The 20,082-nt window shown below is 40.4% G+C and overlaps 1 protein-coding gene across 5 annotated transcripts in view; it reads right to left on the bottom strand.

Annotated features, from left to right (window-relative positions):
* Positions 1 to 296: 296 nt before the first annotated feature.
* Positions 297 to 20,082, bottom strand: part of PHF21B (PHD finger protein 21B) — a 213,015-nt gene continuing 193,229 nt past the window's right edge. For 3 of the 5 annotated variants that reach the window (XM_073621924.1, XM_073621926.1, XM_073621925.1), the window contains 4 exons: positions 16,218 to 16,376; positions 10,754 to 10,826; positions 9,718 to 9,821; positions 297 to 5,624 (listed from right to left, as the gene is read on the bottom strand). In XM_073621924.1, the coding sequence (XP_073478025.1) occupies positions 5,391 to 5,624; positions 9,718 to 9,821; positions 10,754 to 10,826; positions 16,218 to 16,376 (570 nt within the window). In that variant the 3' untranslated portion in view covers positions 297 to 5,390. The remainder of the gene's footprint in view (positions 5,625 to 9,717; positions 9,822 to 10,753; positions 10,827 to 16,217; positions 16,377 to 20,082) is intronic. The other 2 variants (XM_073621923.1, XM_073621927.1) reach the window with 1 other exon arrangement.

The raw sequence follows: 20,082 nt of genomic DNA, 5'->3' as shown, positions 1-20,082 counted from the left end.
CACCCAGCCTTAGTCTCACTTACACCTCAGCACAATTTGTAGTACAGCAATAGGCAGTTAAAATAGCAGATTTTCTTTTCCTGATGGTGTTCCCATATACTCCTGGCTAGTAATCAGCTTGGGTTCGGTGCAAACCAAAGTCATTGCTGGGCCAAAGAGCTGTGGGCAGGAGCTTGATGAAACACGGTCAAAAAAGCTGAGGAAAATCTATGAAAAACAACATAAATTTAACATACTACCATTAATACATCTCAATACTGACAAGGAAATTGTCAATCAAGTTTTAATGCATCATAGATAAGTAAAACTACATTGGCATATTTAGGACAAACACTTTTTTTTCTATGCACACTAAATGGACTGTCCCCTTAAAGTAAAACAAAATAAATAAGACTACTTTTAACAGTCCAATACATTTCTTCATATATTCCCCTTACATTTTCTAGCTGCACATTTTAAATTTTATTCAAGAATAAAATAACTTAAAAAAAAATTTTAACCTAAAAAACTACATTGCAAGCCATTATCTGAATGCATAATTGGTGTAAAATAACCAATGTATAACAACTGTGTTTATTTTATCTTTATGTCAAGTCTGTTTTTTTTTTTATTTGTTCATCAGTAAAAGAATATAAAAATCTTGGTCAACCCATTGTTAAGTGTATTAAAATAGATTTGTATAGTACTGCACAGTTTCTCCCGGAGTTGTGAAAATGGTGGCGGGGGCCCCGTTATTAGTGATTGACCACCAAAGTCCCATTTCATAAGACATTCACAACTGTGTGATATGCGGATGTGTGACTGAGCTGCTCTGTGCGGCCGTATTGTCATGTTAAATTTTCCTCTCAATATGAGATCAGAGTGATACTTTCACAAGCAGGCTGTTTTTGAAGCATATATGTTAGCGTCAAGTACTACAACAGTAGAAAAAATAAACGTACAAGTGGAACATGCTGCTGGGATGAGTGAGGAAACCTCAGGTACAAATGTACATACCATTCCACCCAAAACTGACATCTGAATTATGGATGGGACACTGCTATAATTTATTATTTACTGACTTCTTAAATCTATGGGGGATGTACAACAGGGATTTTCCCATTTTATATGACCAAGGAGACTCACTTCTCCAGCTGTACGTTGGTAGCAATAAAAATTAGATGAATACAGGGAAAGGTCTTGAATTAAATTCTGTTTTTTTGGTGCTGGACTGATTGAGAGCTTTAAGAAGTCAGTGGGCGATCTTACCTGCAACTCCCCACACAGAATATTAGCTTTGAGTGGACTGATATTTCATAACTGCTCTGTTAAAAAAAACATAATTTCTAACACTGATTAAACTGAGTTAATTGGGCAGCCAAAGCCTTAAGGGAGTGTTCCACTTTAATTCCAAAGTTATATGAGATACCCTTTCTTATAGGAACACTAAGAAGTCCCTCCCTTCCTTCTCTGATCTTTTCTTTGCTTTTTACTGCATAAGGAGCAGTGCCACAGCAGGTGAAAACTGGTATGACAGTAGGTCTGGCCAAATATACCGTCACTCAGGGCAAATCTACATTTAAATGAATGGCCAAATGTTTATGTTTTGTTGTGAGAAGGGAGCACCCTGCTGTATGACTGGGGGTTTGAAGGTTTAAAGCACAAGTCCCCTTACCTTAAATTGTAAAACTCCCTAAAGAAGAATCAAAAATATTCCCTGTCTATCCCCCCCCCCCCCCCCCAAAAGTATTGTCTTAAATACACTTTATTCATGGGTGCTCAACCTGTGGCCTTCCAGCTGTTGCGGAACTACAAGTTCAATGAGGCATTGCAAGTCTGACAGTTACAAGCATGACTCCCGAAGGCAAAAGCATGATGGGACTTGTAGTTTCGCAACAGCTGGAGGGCCACAGGTTGAGCACCCATGCTTTAAAGGATGCTCATGGTTTGTTCCCTGTGAGGACTCACACAGCACCATCATATCTAAAAGGACATGCAGCAAAAATACATTTTACCTGCGGTGGCATTGCTACTAAACACCAAGATCATATCACTGAGAAAGAAACTAGGAATGGGAAACAAGATTTATTCTCTGTTCTTACATTGGAGGCCTTAGATACACTTTTTTTCTAAAAGTGGAGAGCTCCTTTAAAAAGTTTCCATCGCTTTCAAAATGCCCTATTCATCAATCAAACAAGTGATTACACTTATAATGTTAGCAATAGTTGTGCTGGAGCTGCCAAAAAGCTGGATAAATAGTTGTCTGTACAGCAGGTCTGCAGTGCCCATTTAAAAAATCCCTCTGACATATCTCTATTCCATATCATTCTTCCTTGTAAACTCCCACATGCACATAGCGAAGTCACCTCTTCCCTTGCGCCCTCTTCCTCTGCCATATATCGCTTAAAGCAAGGATTTCTCAAGAAGGGGGTTGGTGAAATCCTTGGCCAAAGGGTTTCTAGTGGGTACTTTTCCACTGAACATTAACGTAAGGGACCCTATCCCAGTGACCACTAGTGTATGAACACATTACAATTTGACTTTTTAACTTTTACAGCCATTACTAATGTTTGGTTTAGTTTGTAATTATTTATTACAACATAAATGTCATTTAAAGCAGAAGAGTTGACAAATGATCTATCCTAAAAACTCAATGTATGTCACAATGTTTATTCTCTTTTATAAAAATGTTTTAGAGCTACTGATCACTCTATTGTACTGCGAGTTGTAGATGTAACAGATATCAGCAGAGGCAGAGGTTTCTAAAGGTTGAGAAAGGCAGATTTAAAGTGGACCTGAACTTAAAAAGTTAAGATTAAATATCTTGAAGTAAACTTTTGGGTACTCCTGTGTCTTTAGCCTCATAGCTGTATATCTCCAGTGCCAGGTCTACGGCATTGCCGTTAAGCTCAGGAGATTTGGAGTGGGATTAGGTGATGTCACTACCATACTGGTCACTGTTTTCCTGGCTAGAGAAGAAGTTTTACCCAAGGGCCTGCAGTGTAATGATCTCCCTTGCTTCTGCTTCATTCACTCTGTGGATCTGTTTTCTAAACCTCTCTTCCTGTTGCTTAAAGTAGAAGTACAGCCAAAGTTCGTTCTGCATTCCTATGACCCGTTTTCAGCAAACAGCGGGATCGGCCCACAACCCTGGATCCGCTGAGAGGCTGAGCCAGCTGTTCCCACCCCCTCCATAGCCCAACACTCCAGTGAACAGGGGGGGGGGGGGGGTTGAGCAGAGAGCCAGTGACTGACAATCACCAGCTCCCTGCTTAGGGAGCTCTGAGAACCGAGTGATCAGCCGTGTTTGATCGCTCGTTTCTCAGTTTTAAAGCTCACCGGGGCAGATGCAGCATCGATCCAATTCTGCATCCACCTAAAAAAGTATGATCAAAAAAAAATTTCCAAACTTCTCTTTTAAATGTTCATCCAAGAATAATCAGGGTGGAGCGCTGGCATGAGGAAGCAAACCCCTGCCCCTACCAAGATGGCTGCCTCCACATAGTGACAGTGCAGAACATGGTATACTAAGTCAGTAGCAGGGAGATGATCAGCCTACTGACAAGTGAGCCTAGAGACAAAACGTTTGACTAGTCCTCTGGCCTTTTTTATGGGCACATATTCCACAGTTCAAGTCCTTTTTAAAGTGCAGACAGGCTCAGCGATAATTTACGTACCGAGGAGGAAATACTTCTGCTAGATAACATAAGAAAGGCTAAAAGTAAGAACGATGCAGAGCAGTTATAAGGAGGAATGTATTGAAACGGACACCACAGGCTCAGCTCTTCCCTGAACATCAGCTCAGGTGGTTCTGAGAAACCAGTTTTGGCAAGTAAATTACAATGTCAACACCTCAACCAGGCTGACTGATGAATAAGTATTTCAAGAGTGACAAATTATCCTTCAGTACAGCATAGATTAAATCTGTAGATGTAAAAATAAATGGTCTCAACAAAATACATTTCTGAAAGGTGCTGATTAATTTAGATTCTTGACTTCAATAAGCAATTTTCCTGCCGATCGAGAAAACAGGAAATGCATGTTGGAATTAAAGGTGATCCATTGTCTAGTGACCCACTGACAATCCTGTGGCCTAATGAGGTGCTAGGCTTGGCTGACCACTGTTGCATCAGGAAGACTAGCTAATGAATATACAGCAAATGCATCGCATTAGAAGCCGTACCTTTAAAAATAATGTGACCGACTCCCCTGCCCTCACAATCCCCCTTCTGTAATAATCAAAAACTTAAAAAAAAAACTATAATTCAAAACAAAATGCTATATCAGATATGTAAAACTCCACTAGAGGCAGTTTTCTTTAAATCTCCTGTACCATAAAGCAGAATCTTCTGCAGCTTAAAATAAAAACGCATATTGTTCCATTCACATTACATATTTTACAATAAAAATGCAGTACAAAAAAGGTTAAGGTTTTTTTTGGCATATTGTCTGTGCTGGCAAATGAAAGAAAAAAAGAGAGAAATAAAAATATCTGTTTAAAAAATAAAAAAGAGCAAAAAATTCTTCTTTACCAAAATGTAAAATAAGTCGCTCTAGCAAAGTTACTCACTTTATCTTATATCTTTCAAAGAAGGAAATGAAAGAACAAAAAGCTGCATGACAGACATCGATAGCAAAATAAGTATAAAGAACCTTAATGAAGTTAAGGAATTGTACAGTCATTTTTTGATAAATAGTCGAGCGTATACACAAGCATCGGCATGAAAATACTTCGATATCCCACTAGAAACGCTAAGTTTATACAGTTTTCTCTTAATATATCAGCTGTAATAATACTGGAAAAAAATCATATCTTTTTGTTTGAAGGCTCGGAGTAGTTCCTAACATTACCCCTTATTTGTTTTAGAAAAGAAGCCCCTTAGACAATGAACCTGAATACATGTGGCAATTTTCACGTCAAAGGGCTATTTGGAGTCCGAAAGAAAAACTACTCTTAATTTTTCCATTATCTATCCATAACCCCCAAATACAGTCCTGAAGCCCCATTGGTACTAACTACCATGTTTCAGCCTTCTGACATAAGAACAAAAAGCTGAACTGATTTAAGCAAGACCCAACTTTCCCCATGCCTCTTGCTTTAGTTTGGCCCATTTTTCGCTTAGTTTTTCTTTTCTGCTTTTTTTTTCATTATAACAATCCATAAGTAATTAAGGCCAAAAAAAGTAAAATGAAGAAACTCATAAGCACTGAAGGTGTTGGCATGTAGCGTAGCACGCCTTGGTCTCTTCGCTATTGCCGCTGTCACAACCCATGTTAATGTGTTTGCGAGTTCTGTTGATGAGCGTGTACTTGTAGAGTACAAAATGACAGGCAGTCCTTTCATTTTTTTTTATTCTCATGTATTCCTTCTTGGCAAAATTTGCTTAAAGTTATTGTTCCATCTGGCTGTGTCAGTTGTTGGTCTGAGGCTGCTGCAGGCCTTTGTGTAAAGCAGGGGTGGCGGCGGAGGGTTTGATCCAGGGGACAGTTAGCAAGGATGAGGAGGAGGAGGTGGTCGTGGTTGTCATGGTAACCTGAAGCATCTGTTCGTTTTGTATCAGTCTAATGAGACTTTTGAGGCGTTCCAGTGATGACTGAGTTCCTCTCTGCTGTGCCAGCAAGCTATTCTTCAGCTCTAAGCATTTCTGTGACAGAAAGAGAATACAATATGTTGCTTATTGTTAAAAACATGATAAGAAAACTCAGTTTATGAATGAATAATCGCAGATTGGACTGGTATGTGATAACTGAATGTGCAGTGCTCTGTATTCAGGAAATGTGGTACTGTCGACACTGTTCTGAATAAGCGTTTACATTTTCAATGTACACCCCAGTCAAGCGTGAAACTTTTGCATGGATAATAAATCAAAAGTTGCCATGTGGCAGACATTTCAAACTTGGTAGCCGCTCATACTGCTGACTAAATTCCTATAATTACAGATATCCTAATCTACTGAATAGCCTGTGACGATGAAAGTACACAAACACAGGAAATATATGCAAACTCCATGTTGCTTTTAGGACCGTTCGTTTGTTGGAACCTATAGCTCGGAAGCAAGAGTGCTAACTTACTGCTCCAAAGTATCATGACCTATGATTAGCATGATTCCTTAATGGGAATGTACAGTGTTCTGCATCTGCACATACTATATTTTACTTAAAGAAACACCGGTGTCACCTAAAGTGTAAAATACAATATTGTAAAAGACCTACCTTTGATTATTACTATTATTATACAGGATTTATATAGCGCCAACAGTTTGAGCAGCACTTGACAACATGAGGGCAAACAGTACAGTAACAATACAATTCAATACAGGAGGAATCAGAGGGCCCTGCTCGTTAGAGCTTACAATCTAAAAAGGGAGGGTCAAGGTTATTACAAAAGTTAATAACTATGCGGGTTGAGCTGATGGCAAAAATAAAAGTACAGTTATTAAGTGGGGGCAGACGAGGCTTCTCTAAAGAGAGGGGTTTTTAGGGATCTCCTAAAAGTGGACAGAGTAGGAAATAGACGCACAGATTGGGGTAAGGAGTTCCAGAGGATTGGAGAGGCTCGAGAGAAGACCTGGAGGCTGAGAGTAGGTGACTAGGTTAGTATTTAGAATTTTTATTCGTTGGATGAGCGGAAGCCAGTGGAGGGATCAGCAGAGAGGGGTGGCAGACACAAGACAGTTGGTTAGGTGGATGAGTCTGGCAGTATTCATGATGGACTTAAAGGGGAATAGCCTATGTAAACGTAAGCCAATGAGGAGGGAGTTGCAGTAGTCGAGGGTAACCAGGGAGTGAATTAGGAGCTTTGTGGTGCCATTGATTAAGAAGTGATGTGTATTGGAGATGTTGCGGAGATTGAGGTGGCAAGCTTTGAAAAGTGATTGGATGTGGGGCAGAAAAGAGAGTTCAGAGTCCAGCATAACACCTAGCACCCTGGCATGCGAGGATGGGTTGATGGTTGAGCCATTGATCCTGACTGAGAAGTCAGGGGAAGGAAATATTATGAGCTCGGTTTTGTACAGGTCGAGTTTGAGGAAGTGGTGTGACATCCAGACTGATATGTCTGTTAGTAAATTAGTGATTCATGAGGAGACTGATGGAGTCAGCTGAGGGGTAGAGGGATAGATTTGGGTGTCATTAGCGTAGAAATGGTACTGAAAGCCATAGGAGGCTATTGGCTGACCCAGAGGGGAGGTGTAGATGGAAAATAGGAGAGGTCCAAGAACAGAACCTTGAGAGACCACAATGGATAAAGGAAGAGGAGTGGAGGAGGCAGAATTGTAAGTGACACTGGAGGTGTGGTGGGATAGGTAGTATGACCAATGAAGAGTACAGTCACGGAGACCAAAGGCGTTGAACTTTTTGAGGAGCAGGGGGTAGTCAAGTGTATCAAAGGCAACAGAGAGGTCCAAGAGTAGGAGTACAGAGTAGTGACTATTGGTTTTAGCTATTTTGTGAGTTTTAGGAGAGCAGTTTCTGTGGAGTGTTTAAAGAGGTTGTAAACCGTGTTTTTTCACCTTAATGCATCCTATGCAAAGTGTTACTAAACCCAGGACCCGGCATTCAATATATCTGGTCTTCCACAGTACACAGAACATGAAAATGCAATTATTTTAGTAAATATATAAACTACTAAATACCTTTTCTCATCAGCAGTATATAGCATATAGTCTTATAGCGTCTATCAGTGTCTGGCCGAGCAATGGTTAAAGCATCTAGGAGGAGTTTTCATTCTCCTCTGACTGACCTATGAGGTTGCATAACCCCTGACCCTCTGTCTGGACAGTCCTGATGGGCCCTGTGCTGATCCCATGCACCCCCCCCGCCCCCAAAAAAAGCACTCTAGCAATACACACAACTGAGCATGTGCAGAGTGCCCCAAGGTGCTGTACTATCAGCAGACTGATTTTACTGTTGTGGGTTTAGTAACACTTTACAGGTGGAGAAGAGTTTATGGGGACTGGATGACAGAGTGCTAATGAGAGTGATAAAATAGGTCTGCTTGCAAATGTGAAAGCAGAAATTTTATTTTTGGAGAGCAGATTTTTTACTAAATCTTGCTGAGACATATGGCCTGTACACACGGTCGGACTATCCGACGGAATATGTGCGATCGGAGCTTGTTGTCGGAAATTTGTGTGGGCTCCATCGGCCTTTTTCCATCGGAATTTCCGACACACAAAGTTTGAGAGCAGGCTATAAAATTTTCCAACAAAATCCGTTTGCGTAAATTCCGACTGTGTGTGGACAATTCTGACACACAAAGTGCCACGCATGCTCAGAATAAATTAAGAGACGAAAGCTATTGGCTACTGCCCTGTTTATAGTCCCGACGTACGTGTTTTACGTCACCGCGTTCAGAACGATCTGATTTTCCGACAACTTTGTGTAACCATGTGTATGCAAGACAAGTTTGAGCCAACATCCGTCGGAAAAAATCCATGGATTTTGTAGTCGGAATGTCCGATCAATGTCCGATCGTGTGTACATGGCATTAGTCTGACATCACAGATGCTCAAGTCAACAGATGCAATGAAGATTGCACTATTAGGCGTCATGGTTGTTGCATGTTTGTTTGTGTATACTTTCCTAAAGTGACAAAGGGGTATTTTAATATTTTTAGGACTGATATTTTTTTTAAATTTTAGTTAGGTGAGGAAAGTGCTCTGGGACCCCTGTGTCATGGATATCCCGTTTAAATGCTTACACGTTAATATAAAATTATTTATTTTACTAAAAGAAAGAAGAAATAAACTAAAAGTCACAAAAACAGGAATTGGTGGGACTTTAACAGAAGCACAATTTGTGTGTGAAACATGTAAGCCGTTCCTCCCTTGCTTGGAAATGTAGTGCTCTTCATGTTCTTCATAGTTTTATGTGAATAAAGGCATTTGGATCTCAGTATGGTGTGCAGCCATCCGGATTTTCCTTTCATTATTGCTTCAGCTGCGACTGGGCGAGCACCCTGCAGTGAGGAGATCATGTGAGCAGCGTGGACCTTTGGTTTGGTGGGACTAGGTTGTGAGCATTCTTGCAGTACTCGGGTCCTGCATTTGATTCCAAGCACACAATCTTGCTTCCCTGTTTGGGTTATCCCTGGGTGCTTTGGTATTCTCTCACAATATTGTGGTAGGTGAAAGAATATCTAAAGCCTACACTTTTTCTTAGTTTTGCATACATAGTTAAAACACACTTTTTTTGTTCCTTTCAGATTTCACTTCACTTTCTATCCTGGAAAACATTGATGGAAAATTTAAAAGTGAGGAGGAAAACCATTTTAGTTGTTACCAAAAGGTGTCCCCAGTGGAAAACTCCCTCTTATGTTCTGTTGCAGTTAAAATAAAATTTTGGATTTCCCATCATTTTTGTCCCAGTGACAGTAGACAAAAGAACAGATAGAGGGGGTAAATCTTCCCAAGGGGGCACAGATGGAGATAAAAACCTGCTAAATATTTGTAACATTTCTCCATTCTAAGGAAAAAAACTTTGGCTTTAGAAATATTTAAAATGTCTTTCTCCCAAAGTTGCCTTGTTGATGTGTATGACTAAAACTGGGTGTGTGTGCGATGCATAACATTTTAAGCTCTTTCTGGTGTCTGGCGCAGATGTGAAGGGCTTATTGTTTTCTTGTAAAGTGTTGTGGAATAATTGGCACTACTATATAAATGTGTAAAATAAATATAGAATAAACTACAATAAGGTTTGAGGACTCAATCAAGATTTCCAAGTTATTGAAAAGGTTACCTTTATAGCTTCTCTCAGAAGTCTCTCTTGATCTTCTAGCTGTCTCTGTTCATTCTTTAACTCGTTTCCTTTCTTCAATAACTTTCTTTTTTCCTCTTCTTTCACTGGAAAGGAACACAGAGGGTCAGCTGTCTGCCACAAATACAGTTTAACTGTGCTGTAAAGGAGATTTGCAGGAGATTAGCAATAGATGTTTTTTTATTTTAATGCATTCAATGCATTAAGATAAAAAGCCTTCTGTGTGCAGCAGCCGCCCCAGCGCCCCCTAATACTTACCTGAGCCCCATCTCTGTTCAGCGATTTCCTCAAGTGTCTCAGCCACCCAGGACTCTCCCTCCTGATTGGCTGAGACACAGCAGCGGCGCCACTGGCTCCCGCTGCTGTCAAAGTCAGTCAGCCAATCGGGAGAGAGAGGGGACCGGACCGCAGCTACGTGTCTGAATGGACACAGGGAGCTGTGACTCAGCTCGGGTGCCCCCATAGCAAGCTGCTTGCTGTGGGAGCACTTAACAGGAGGGAGGAGCCAGGAGCACAGAAGAGGGACCCAAGAAGAGGAGGATCTGGGCTGCTCTCTGCAAATCCACTGCACAGAGGAGGCAAGTATAACATGTTTGTTATACTTGTCATTCTGCCTGCTGGGTTGAATGAAAAAAAAAAAAACCTGGTAGTGGGTACCAGGCATTAAGTGTTGGGGACTTTTTTTTTTATTGTTCTGCTAAGCATGTGTACAAAATCCGAGGGGCTGCTATGTTAGACTTATGGTGCCATAGTTCGGTAGTACAGGTGACTCAGTCACTATGATAATGCAGTTTATTATGGTAAACTTCATGTTTTATACCAGAGGAAAAAAAAAAAACTTCCTCTTCTCTTTCATCTGCCATTATCTGAACCCAATGCCACACAAGCACTAACCTTACAGGTGTATATCCCTTTCACAGTCACCAGTAAATGTATCAAAGTTAAAGGCAGCTTACAACACAGCTTCTCTCACTCCATATGCATGCATCACTATCAGTCATAAGAGTAAGGACCATACCTGATTTATGTGTTACATAGGACTGGACGATAGCAACAGCTCCACTCCATGGCACTGTCTCCTTCTTTAATACCTAAGGGCCGTCAAAGAAAGACCAGAGCAAAAATTAGACATTATTTCAAAATAAGCAGAAAAAAAAGGAGCAGAGGTGCATTTGCAAAAAAATAGAACTCTAGTTAAAAGTCACAAAAATTCACACGCTGCGATGAGAGAAAAAAAAAAAAAAAGCTTGTAAATGTTTTTAGGAATAAGTGTGGTAAACTTTGACATCATTAGTGCAGTAAGTATTTAAAACCATGGACACAGCTAAAATGTATATACAGTATATCATACTATAGTTTGCGTTGATTTAAATTTTAAATTATCATTCTGGTACAAAGCATTGCATAAATTAAATAAAGGATGGTTTTTTTTACAGTTTTTACCTTTTTTAAGACAGTAAAAACAATAAAAACTAATAGAAACTAGACAAAAAAAAAAGGCGAGATGTTAATACTTAGAAAAATGTAAATTTAAAAAAAAAAAGAAAAAAAAGAAAAAAAGGAAAATAATAGCGAAGGAAGGAAGTTTATTAGGGCTGATTTGGATAACTTAAAGTGATTGTAAAGTCTTGTTTAAAAAAAAATAACAAACATGTTATACTTACCTCCTTTGTGCGGTTGGTTTTGCACAGAGCAGCCTGGATTTTCCTCTTCTCGGGTCCCTTTTTGCTACTCCTGGCCCCTCCCTCAGTCAGCAGCTTCCTATGGGGGCACTGGAGCTGAGTCACAGCTCCGCGTGTCCATTCAGACATGGAGCCCTTACCAGGCTCGGCCCTTCTTTCCCCTGATTGGCTGACTGACTGACAGCCGTGGGAGCCAATGGCGCTGCTGCTGTGTCTCAGCCAATCAGGAGGAGTGTCCCGGATGACTTAGATGTTCGTGGGCATCGCTGGAGAGAGATGGGGCACAGGTAAGTAATTAGGGGGTACTGGGGGGGGGGGGGGGGTGCTGGTACACACAAAAGGTTTTGTATCTTAATGCACGCAACGCATTAAGATAAAAAAAGCTTCTGCCCTTACAACTCCTTTAACAGTTAATAAGGTGTTATTTTGGAATGATATAAAAAAAAAACAAAAAAAAACACTTATTTCACATGTCAGGTTGTTTTGTCTGACAAGATATGCAGGTGGTAGCTCATCCCTTTGGTCACACTATGGGTGGTGATAGACATTTTACCACAGGGACACACTGGAAAAATGGTTTCCTATGTGTCCCATTCACACTGCAATACAGTCTAGTGCAGCGCTGCAGCATGCTGTGATAAAATGCAGACATGCTGCATTTTATTGCAACGCACCGGGCCAAATCGCACCACAATGTCAGGCAGCGCAGCACGCCGCCTGACATTGCAGTGAGTGACATGTACGCTTTGTACACTTCAAATAAAGCTTGTACAAAACAAACAAAAAAAAGGGAGCAGTGCAATGCGCTGAATCCCGACATCACACTGCTCCCTAGCTCAGCCAGAAACGCAGAGCAGCCAGAGCGATGATCGTTCCGGTTGCATTGCAATTTGCCGGCTTGCATAGTGTGAATTCAACCTTTAATCTGCAGATGAATGCAACAGAGTAGACAGTAAGAATGTTACTTTGTATCTCTCTGTCTGGTGTTTGAAAATGCATCTACAGCTGGTGTATATACAGATCAACTTTCGACCATTCAGAATTGCCAAAAACTATGAGGGGAAGAAGCAGCAGTGGGGAAGAAAGAGAGGGCATAATACAAACGCCCAGCGCATTTTTTATTTTTTTTTTGCGCGTACAGCATGCCCAGAGTCCACAACTGGTTAAAGCACTTTTGAATAGTGATACCTGATTTACATCAACAAGAAGGATATGGCAGTCCGAAGGCCTGATATACCACAAAACATCTACATGTTTAATTCTACAGGTGTGTTTCATTATGTGAGGGCTTGGTTTAACTTTTTCTGAAATGTACAAATGAACCCTTTAAGGATATATATTAATCATCCATGTCACTCTGTATTATGCCTAAAGCAGCGCCTTGTGACTATCTTCTGTATACTTAGCACTAGGTGGCCATAGCTAACCTGTTGTGAGTGTTATATGATCCCCACAAATCCACTGAAGTGCTGCTATCTATGGTCAGAGAAAAAAAATTACTGCTTTGTACCATTTTAGCCAACAAGACCATCTGAATAATGAAGTGGGAGCGTCTGTTTGTCTGGCTCTGGTCTATGAAGGTATTTGGTACTGGAGTCTGAGCGTTAGTTGCTCTTCCGCTGTGAGTAAGGGAGATAAAAGCGATTTATTATAACAGCCTAGGTATTTAAATCTCTAAAACAGCTCCTATGAACTTCGTGTCTGATTATTCTATTGAAACCTCTTGCAGAAAAGCAGCTTTAATGGGAAATAAATATGACAAAAAGGCTCCACTGAGAAATGCATCAGTGAGTACCTGAACCTGGATCTATACAAACTGGTCTTAAAAAAACACCAGTTCGTTTGGCAGAAAAAACACACTCATATAGTGCGCAGTTTGTACAGGAGTTTAGGAGCACTCCGCATTTTTTTTCTGCCAATAAACCCCTCTCAAAAACGCAAAGAAGAAGGGGGGTTTTTTCTGCCTCGAATTGCTAAGCTTACATTATGGCTCCAAGTGTCCTAATGTGCATGGACAGTTAGGATAACATTGAGCTGCTTCTACTGTACAGGCAAAACACAAAACTCCTGTAGAAGGAGGGTTTTTTTAAGTCAGTGTGCATGGACCCTCAAGTGACACTGTTACCTGTCTGTTTCGATGAGCCCCTGCTGCAGTCTTTTTGTTGTGAATTTTTACAAAGGTACAATGTTGCAGTTTAATCACTGGGGAGAGGAAACTGAAGAAATGTCTCCTCCTGCCTGCAGCATACTGATGACATCATCCCAGCCTAGGCAAAATTACTGGACTGGAGCCCAAGGGTAAGCAGTATAAAAAGGTAAACTTTTTACTGCTAAATATTAACCCTTTCATGACTAAGCCTATTTTTTAAATTTGGTGTTTACAAGTTAAAATCCGTATTTTTTGCTAAAAAATTACTTAGAGTTCCCAAACATTATATATATTTTTTTAGCAGAGAATCTAGAGAATAAAATGGAGATTGTTGCAATAGTTTATATCACATGGTATTTGTGCAGCGGTGTTTTAAATGCAAATTTTTGGAAAAGGGACACTTTCATGAATTTTAAAAAATCCAAACAGTAAAGTTACCCCAATTTTTTTGTATAGTGTGAAAGATGATGTTACGCCGAGAAAATAGATACCAACAATGTCACCCTTTATAATTGCACGCACTCGTGGAATGGCGACAAACTACGTTACCTAAGAATTTACATAGGCGACGCTTTAAATTTTTTTTACGGTTACAAGGTTTGAGTTACAGAGGAGGTCTAGGACTAGAATTATTGCTCTCGCTCTGACGATCGCGGATATACCTCACATGTGTTATTTGAACACCGTTTACATATGCAGGCGCGACTTCCGTATGCGTTTTCTTCGCTGCGCGAGCTCGCTGGGACGGGGGCACTTTAAAAAAATTTTTTTTTTTTTAAATTTTATTTATTTTTATACTTTATAAATTGTGTTTAAAAATTTTTTTTTTTTTTTTTTTTTTACTTTTATTGCTGTCACAAGGAATGTAAACATCCCTTGTGACAGTAATAGGTGGTGACAGGTACTCTTTATGGAGGTATCGGGGGTCTAAAAGACCCCCGATCCCTCCTTTGCACATCAAAGTATTCAGATCGCCCAAAACGGCGATTCTGAATACTGTATTTTTTTTTAAAACCGGCGCCATTGGCAGCCGAGTAAACGGGAAGTGACGTCATGACGTCGCTTCTGCGTTTACATTGAGAAGGCTGGAACGAAGCCGTCCACAGCTTCGTTCCAGCCCGCCCCCAGCGGCCGATTGGACACCGGGCTTCCCGATCGCACGGGAGGCCCGGTAAGAGCGGCGGGAGGGGGGGGGGGGCACTTTAAAAAAATTTTTTTTTATTTTATTTATTTTTATACTTTATAAATTGTGTTTAAAATTTTTTTTTTTTTTTACTTTTATTGCTGTCACAAGGGATGTAAACATCCCTTGTGACAGTAATAGGTGGTGACAGGTACTCTTTATGGAGGTATCGGGGGTCTAAAAGACCCCCGATCCCTCCTTTGCACATCAAAGTATTCAGATCGCCCAAAACGGCGATTCTGAATACTGTATTTTTTTTAAAAACCGGCGCCACTGGCAGCCGAGTAAACGGAAGTGACGTCATGACGTCGCTTCCGCGTTTACATTGAGAAGGCTGGAACGAAGCCGCCCACAGCTTCGTTCCAGCCCGCCCCCAGCCGCTGAAGGCGGCCGACTGGACACCGGGCTTCCCGATCGCACGGGAGGCCCGGTAAGAGCGGCGGGAACCGCATTGGTTGTTATACTCGTGTAGCTGATCCCCCGTTGTAAACAACGGTATCGGGATGATGCCTGCAGCTGCGGGCATTATCCCGGTATAACCCCGGAAAGCCGAGTACGCATATCTGCGTACGGTCGGCGGGAAGGGGTTAAATTTACTTCATACTGTTGCATATTTTGACATGCGATTAAGTTATTGAGGCAAACTTGTACTGTAAGGTCCACCTTTACCATGATTTAACTAGTTCCCAATAACAGCGTGTTACCTGACTCATTGGAAATTCTTATGCCCTGTACACACGGTCGGATTTTCCGATGGAAAAAGTGCGATCGGATTGTGTTGTCAGAAATTCCGATCGTGTGTGGGCTCCATCGGACTTTTTCCGTCAGTATTTCCGACACACAAAGTTTGAGAGCAGGCTATAAAATTTTCCCACAACAAAATCTGATCGGTTAAATTCCGATCGTGTGTACACAAATCCGACGCACAAAGTGCCACACATGCTCAGAATAAATTAAGAGACGAAAGCTATGGGCTACTGCCCATTTTATAGTTCCGACGTACGAGTTTTACGTCACCGCGTTCATAACGATCTGATTTTCCGACAACTTTGTGTGACCGTGTGTATGTAGTAGTGCAGGTTTGTAAGTTACTGAAATTACCTCTTTAAAGCTGAATTTCAGACACATAAACTTGCATTTAAAAATATTCCTCAATAGTCACAAAACTCTTTGGTATATACCAAATGCCTTTACAAACCCAGATATTATTGCATACTGGACCAGTCACCCTGCACAAGCAGACAGTACAGCAGTGACCAGCCTTTGTTACAGGAAGCTCCTGCACATAGGTCAATTTTCACACTGGATTATGGCACAGATCATGAAGAAATACACAAAGCACACCAAGATTCAAGTCAAAATACACATGCTTCTTGTACCAAGCCAATGTTTGCTTATCCGAGAGTTCAGCTTTGAATAAAGTGAACACTGTACAGTTAACAGCAGGGTTTGGTTCGCTGCTTCTCACCTTTTGCTGGCACTTAGGACACATCCAGACCCCCTTGGGTGCTATTTTCACAGGTGAGTCTAAGCAGTCTAGATGGTAAGCTCTTGGGCAGGTTCCACAGGGCTGCAAGTTATTGCCACGTTTGCATGCTGAGCAGTGTTCATCGTGAATGATCTCATCCTATCAACAAATAACAAAAAGAAAAAGAATTATCACACAGATGTTGGATTCTTTGGTAATATAAGAAAATGTTCATCAAACTAACACTTAATATTACATATTTCAAAACGGAATGTTTTGACAGCACTCGTTGCCAATAAATGTGACAAATTAAATTGCAAACTGTAAAAACAATTACATAAATTAAAAAGCGCCAACTGGGATTTGACAGCACTTGAAAATATAAATGAAATAGTTTTGGGCTAAAGGCACCTTGTACAGAACAATAAAAGCTTATTTACTAAGGCGACCTGAAACCTGTAGTAACCCACAGCAACCAGTCAAAAGAAATGCCACTGTTGTATGTTGAATTCTCACTGCTTAGTATAGGTAACTAGATAGTTCAATCATTTAAGGGGTAATAAAAAGTGTTTTGTTTAAATAACCTGCTGGTGGCAAAAAAAAAAAATGAACCCCCTTAACTGACCATGAAATGGCGAACACGAAAAAAAGGCGCACTCACAATGCCTGTAATCGAGCAGTCATTAGATTACAGGCAAAAAGTGCAGAGCCAATGAGAGCACTCTGTGCCTTGTGGTCACTGTGAACGCATCAAAGAGGCCACAAAAGAAAACAAGGCCCTCCTTTTCTGCCAAGTATATCCACTGGATGCGCTGGCACAACCAGCTCCACCAACAGACAAACAGAGGAAATCAGGCAGAGACTCAGTGCTGAAAAGAGGGAGAGTCCAGCGGTCATGGGCTGCCATAGTGACAAGGACGGCCAGCTTGTTTTAGCTTACCCTAGGTTCACACTTGTGCAGCTCTGCATTTGAATGGGCTGCTGTGGCTCCTGAAAAGTGCAGGAAAAAAGTTGCTGCTCCATTTTTGAAAACACATCCTGCACGGAAACTACAAGTCCAATGCAGTTCCCAGTACAGGAAGCCGCACTGCCATTTCCAATGCGTGGGGATGCCAATAGGATTAATGCCACCCTCTTGCATCTCCTGAATAGCAGCGCATTTTCCTGTGCAGGTGATTGCGGGTGCGGGAACCAGTGTGGTCCAGCAGCAGCAATCACCGCAGAGGGGTGAACCTAGCCTGAATGTTTATTTTGCATACTAATTGCTTGTTGTTGGGTTTTCGGACTGGGGTGGCTGGCAGAATTATGCCCCATCTGATTCCCTTTCAAGCAATAAGCATAAGGCTTCATGTACACTGCTGCTGGTAAACGGACGTTTAAGAGCAGTTGGGCGGTTTTTCCAGCTGTCCCTGAACTCTCCTCTGTTATCTTATCAGTACATGTCCACAGGGTCGTTTATAGTCATTTCTAGGCAGTTGAGCTTAGAAGCATTTTTTGGAAAGCAAAAAAAATGCGTTCAGGATGAATGTTTGGAGGCATTTGAAACGCCAAATGCCTGTAACAGCTTGTAAACATGTGTAAATGCGACTCACGTTTAGCCTCGTTTCGTTTTCAGGCGCTTTTCATTTTTGACAAGTTAAAAGAAAAAAACACTCCTAAAAACGCGTTCCATATGTTCATTCAAACATATGAAAACATCACTAAGCCCTAATATGAAAGGGGAGGGGGTGTTTGTCCCTAACAACACTAGCTGCTGTATGATCATTTTATGAACAATTAAAGCACTTTTGGACTCTTCTAACCATTGGTCTGGCACTTGTGTTTGTACATACCATAAGTCTAGGGCCGAAACAACTAATCGATTAATCGACAACGAATCGATTATGAAATGAATCGATTACTATTTTCATAATCGGTTAATCGGCCAGTAATATAATGGGGTTAAAGAAACTAAAATTAGCCCTTTATAGTACAAAAAAGCAGATAATCACTACTGTAAGAGGTTAATTTTTTTACTGTACAACAGTGAAAATAATATTTACAGTAGCAATTTGCTCTTCTTGTACTATAAGTCTGAATTCACACCTATGCATTTTTAGTGCTTTTTGCATTTTGCAGATTTGCACTACAGAACATGTTCCATCGGAAACCATGTTAGATGGACTGTAGTGCAAATCTGCAAAATGCAAAAAGCACTAAAAATGCATAGGTGTGAATCCAGACTTATAGTACAAAAAGAGCAAATTGCTACTGTAAAGATTACTTTCACTGCTGTCCAGCCTAAAGGGCTAAAAAAAATTTTTTAACCCCATTATATGTTACTAAACGTCTTAGGCCTTGTTCACACCTATGTGTTTTTTGGTGCTTTTTGTATTTTGCAGTTTGGAAAGGGTCAAGGACTGTTTTCAACGCAAAACTGTGTTTTTTTGGTTCAATATACTTCAATGGAGAAGCTGCAGAAAAGCATGTAGTGCGTTTTTGCAGCAATTTGTGTTTTTTAATCTGCCCAAAAACAAATTAGCCAAAAAAAAGGCATAAAAAAATGCAAAAACGCAAATCGCAGCAAAATCACGTGTGCAAAAATCAAAACGCATAGCAAAAAGCACTGCAGAAACATCAAAAGCAAACTGCATAGGTGTGCACCGTGCCTTATGCTGGCCAAACGGATCAATTTTCAGACGAGAATATTCATACGAAAAATCTTTGTACATTCCCTGAATGAAAGAATGTTGTTTGAAATTTTCACTTGTTTTTAACATTCTGTTTTAAAACGAATGTCATTTCTGAACGAAAACCACATACACGGTCTGAAAATTCCTTTCACCAAGAAGTTTTCTATTATTTCTAAATTTTCCCGTCACTGTGGTTGAAAATGAACATCGATTTGACCCCACTTACGATTAGAAAATCGAACGAACGTTCTTAAAGGGACATTTTTTTTTTTTTTTTTGAAGGAAGACATTGTTTTTGTATGGCCAGCATATAATATATTACAGTTCTGTTTGAAAATCTGCAAAACAGTCTAACTTTTTTTTTTCTTTTAAATAAAAAAAATGTGATCTCTGAGTCTGATATTTACCAGATTCAACCTCTAATAGTATATACAGTATATCTCTCCTCTAATATTATATACAGTATATCGCTTCCTTCTCTTATTCTCAGTGTGGAGTAAAGATTTTACTCGCTAACCATATAGTTGGTTATTTATATTTACCACTGCGTGTAGGAGATATTTAAGAATAAATTGCCTTTTTTTTTAAAACTTTACATATTAACTAAATTATACACCACACTTTTTTTAAAGGTTATTAACCGATTAATCGAAACAATAATCAGGCCAATTAATCGATTATGAAAATAATCGTTAGTTGCCCCCCTACATAAGTCAGAAAGAGGCACTGTCATAGGCTAACCGCCAGTTGTGGGGCAGTTATGTCATCCACCCAGGTAAGCTCTAATACCATCTGACTAGCCAGATAGTGACTATTCTGACCATCTGACTATTCCTGTAGTGGGGAGGTAGCAAATAAGTGTAGATTGGTAAGCATACTTTGCTGGAGGGGATTCTATTAGGAGACTCTGTTATTTGACAAAATGACAGGGTCTATTTAATGGTTAGACTGGCATGTTAAGCTGACCCCATTGGGAAAAGTGATCACTAATGGCTGTAGCGATATTTACAAGATAATCCGGCAGGCTGGTTGTACCCAAGTTGATCGAGTGATCAACCTGGTACATTCAGCCTGATCATTAAAGTGTTACTAAACCCAGAACCTTGCCTTCACTAGATCTGGTCTCCCACAGTACACAGAACATGGAAATGCAATTATCATAATTTATTGGCGTATAACATACACCCTAATTT

Source organism: Aquarana catesbeiana, linkage group LG03 (assembly GCF_042186555.1).
Source record: "Aquarana catesbeiana isolate 2022-GZ linkage group LG03, ASM4218655v1, whole genome shotgun sequence".
In the NCBI taxonomy this organism is placed as follows: domain Eukaryota; kingdom Metazoa; phylum Chordata; class Amphibia; order Anura; family Ranidae; genus Aquarana; species Aquarana catesbeiana.
This window is presented reverse-complemented; position numbering and strand designations above follow the sequence as displayed.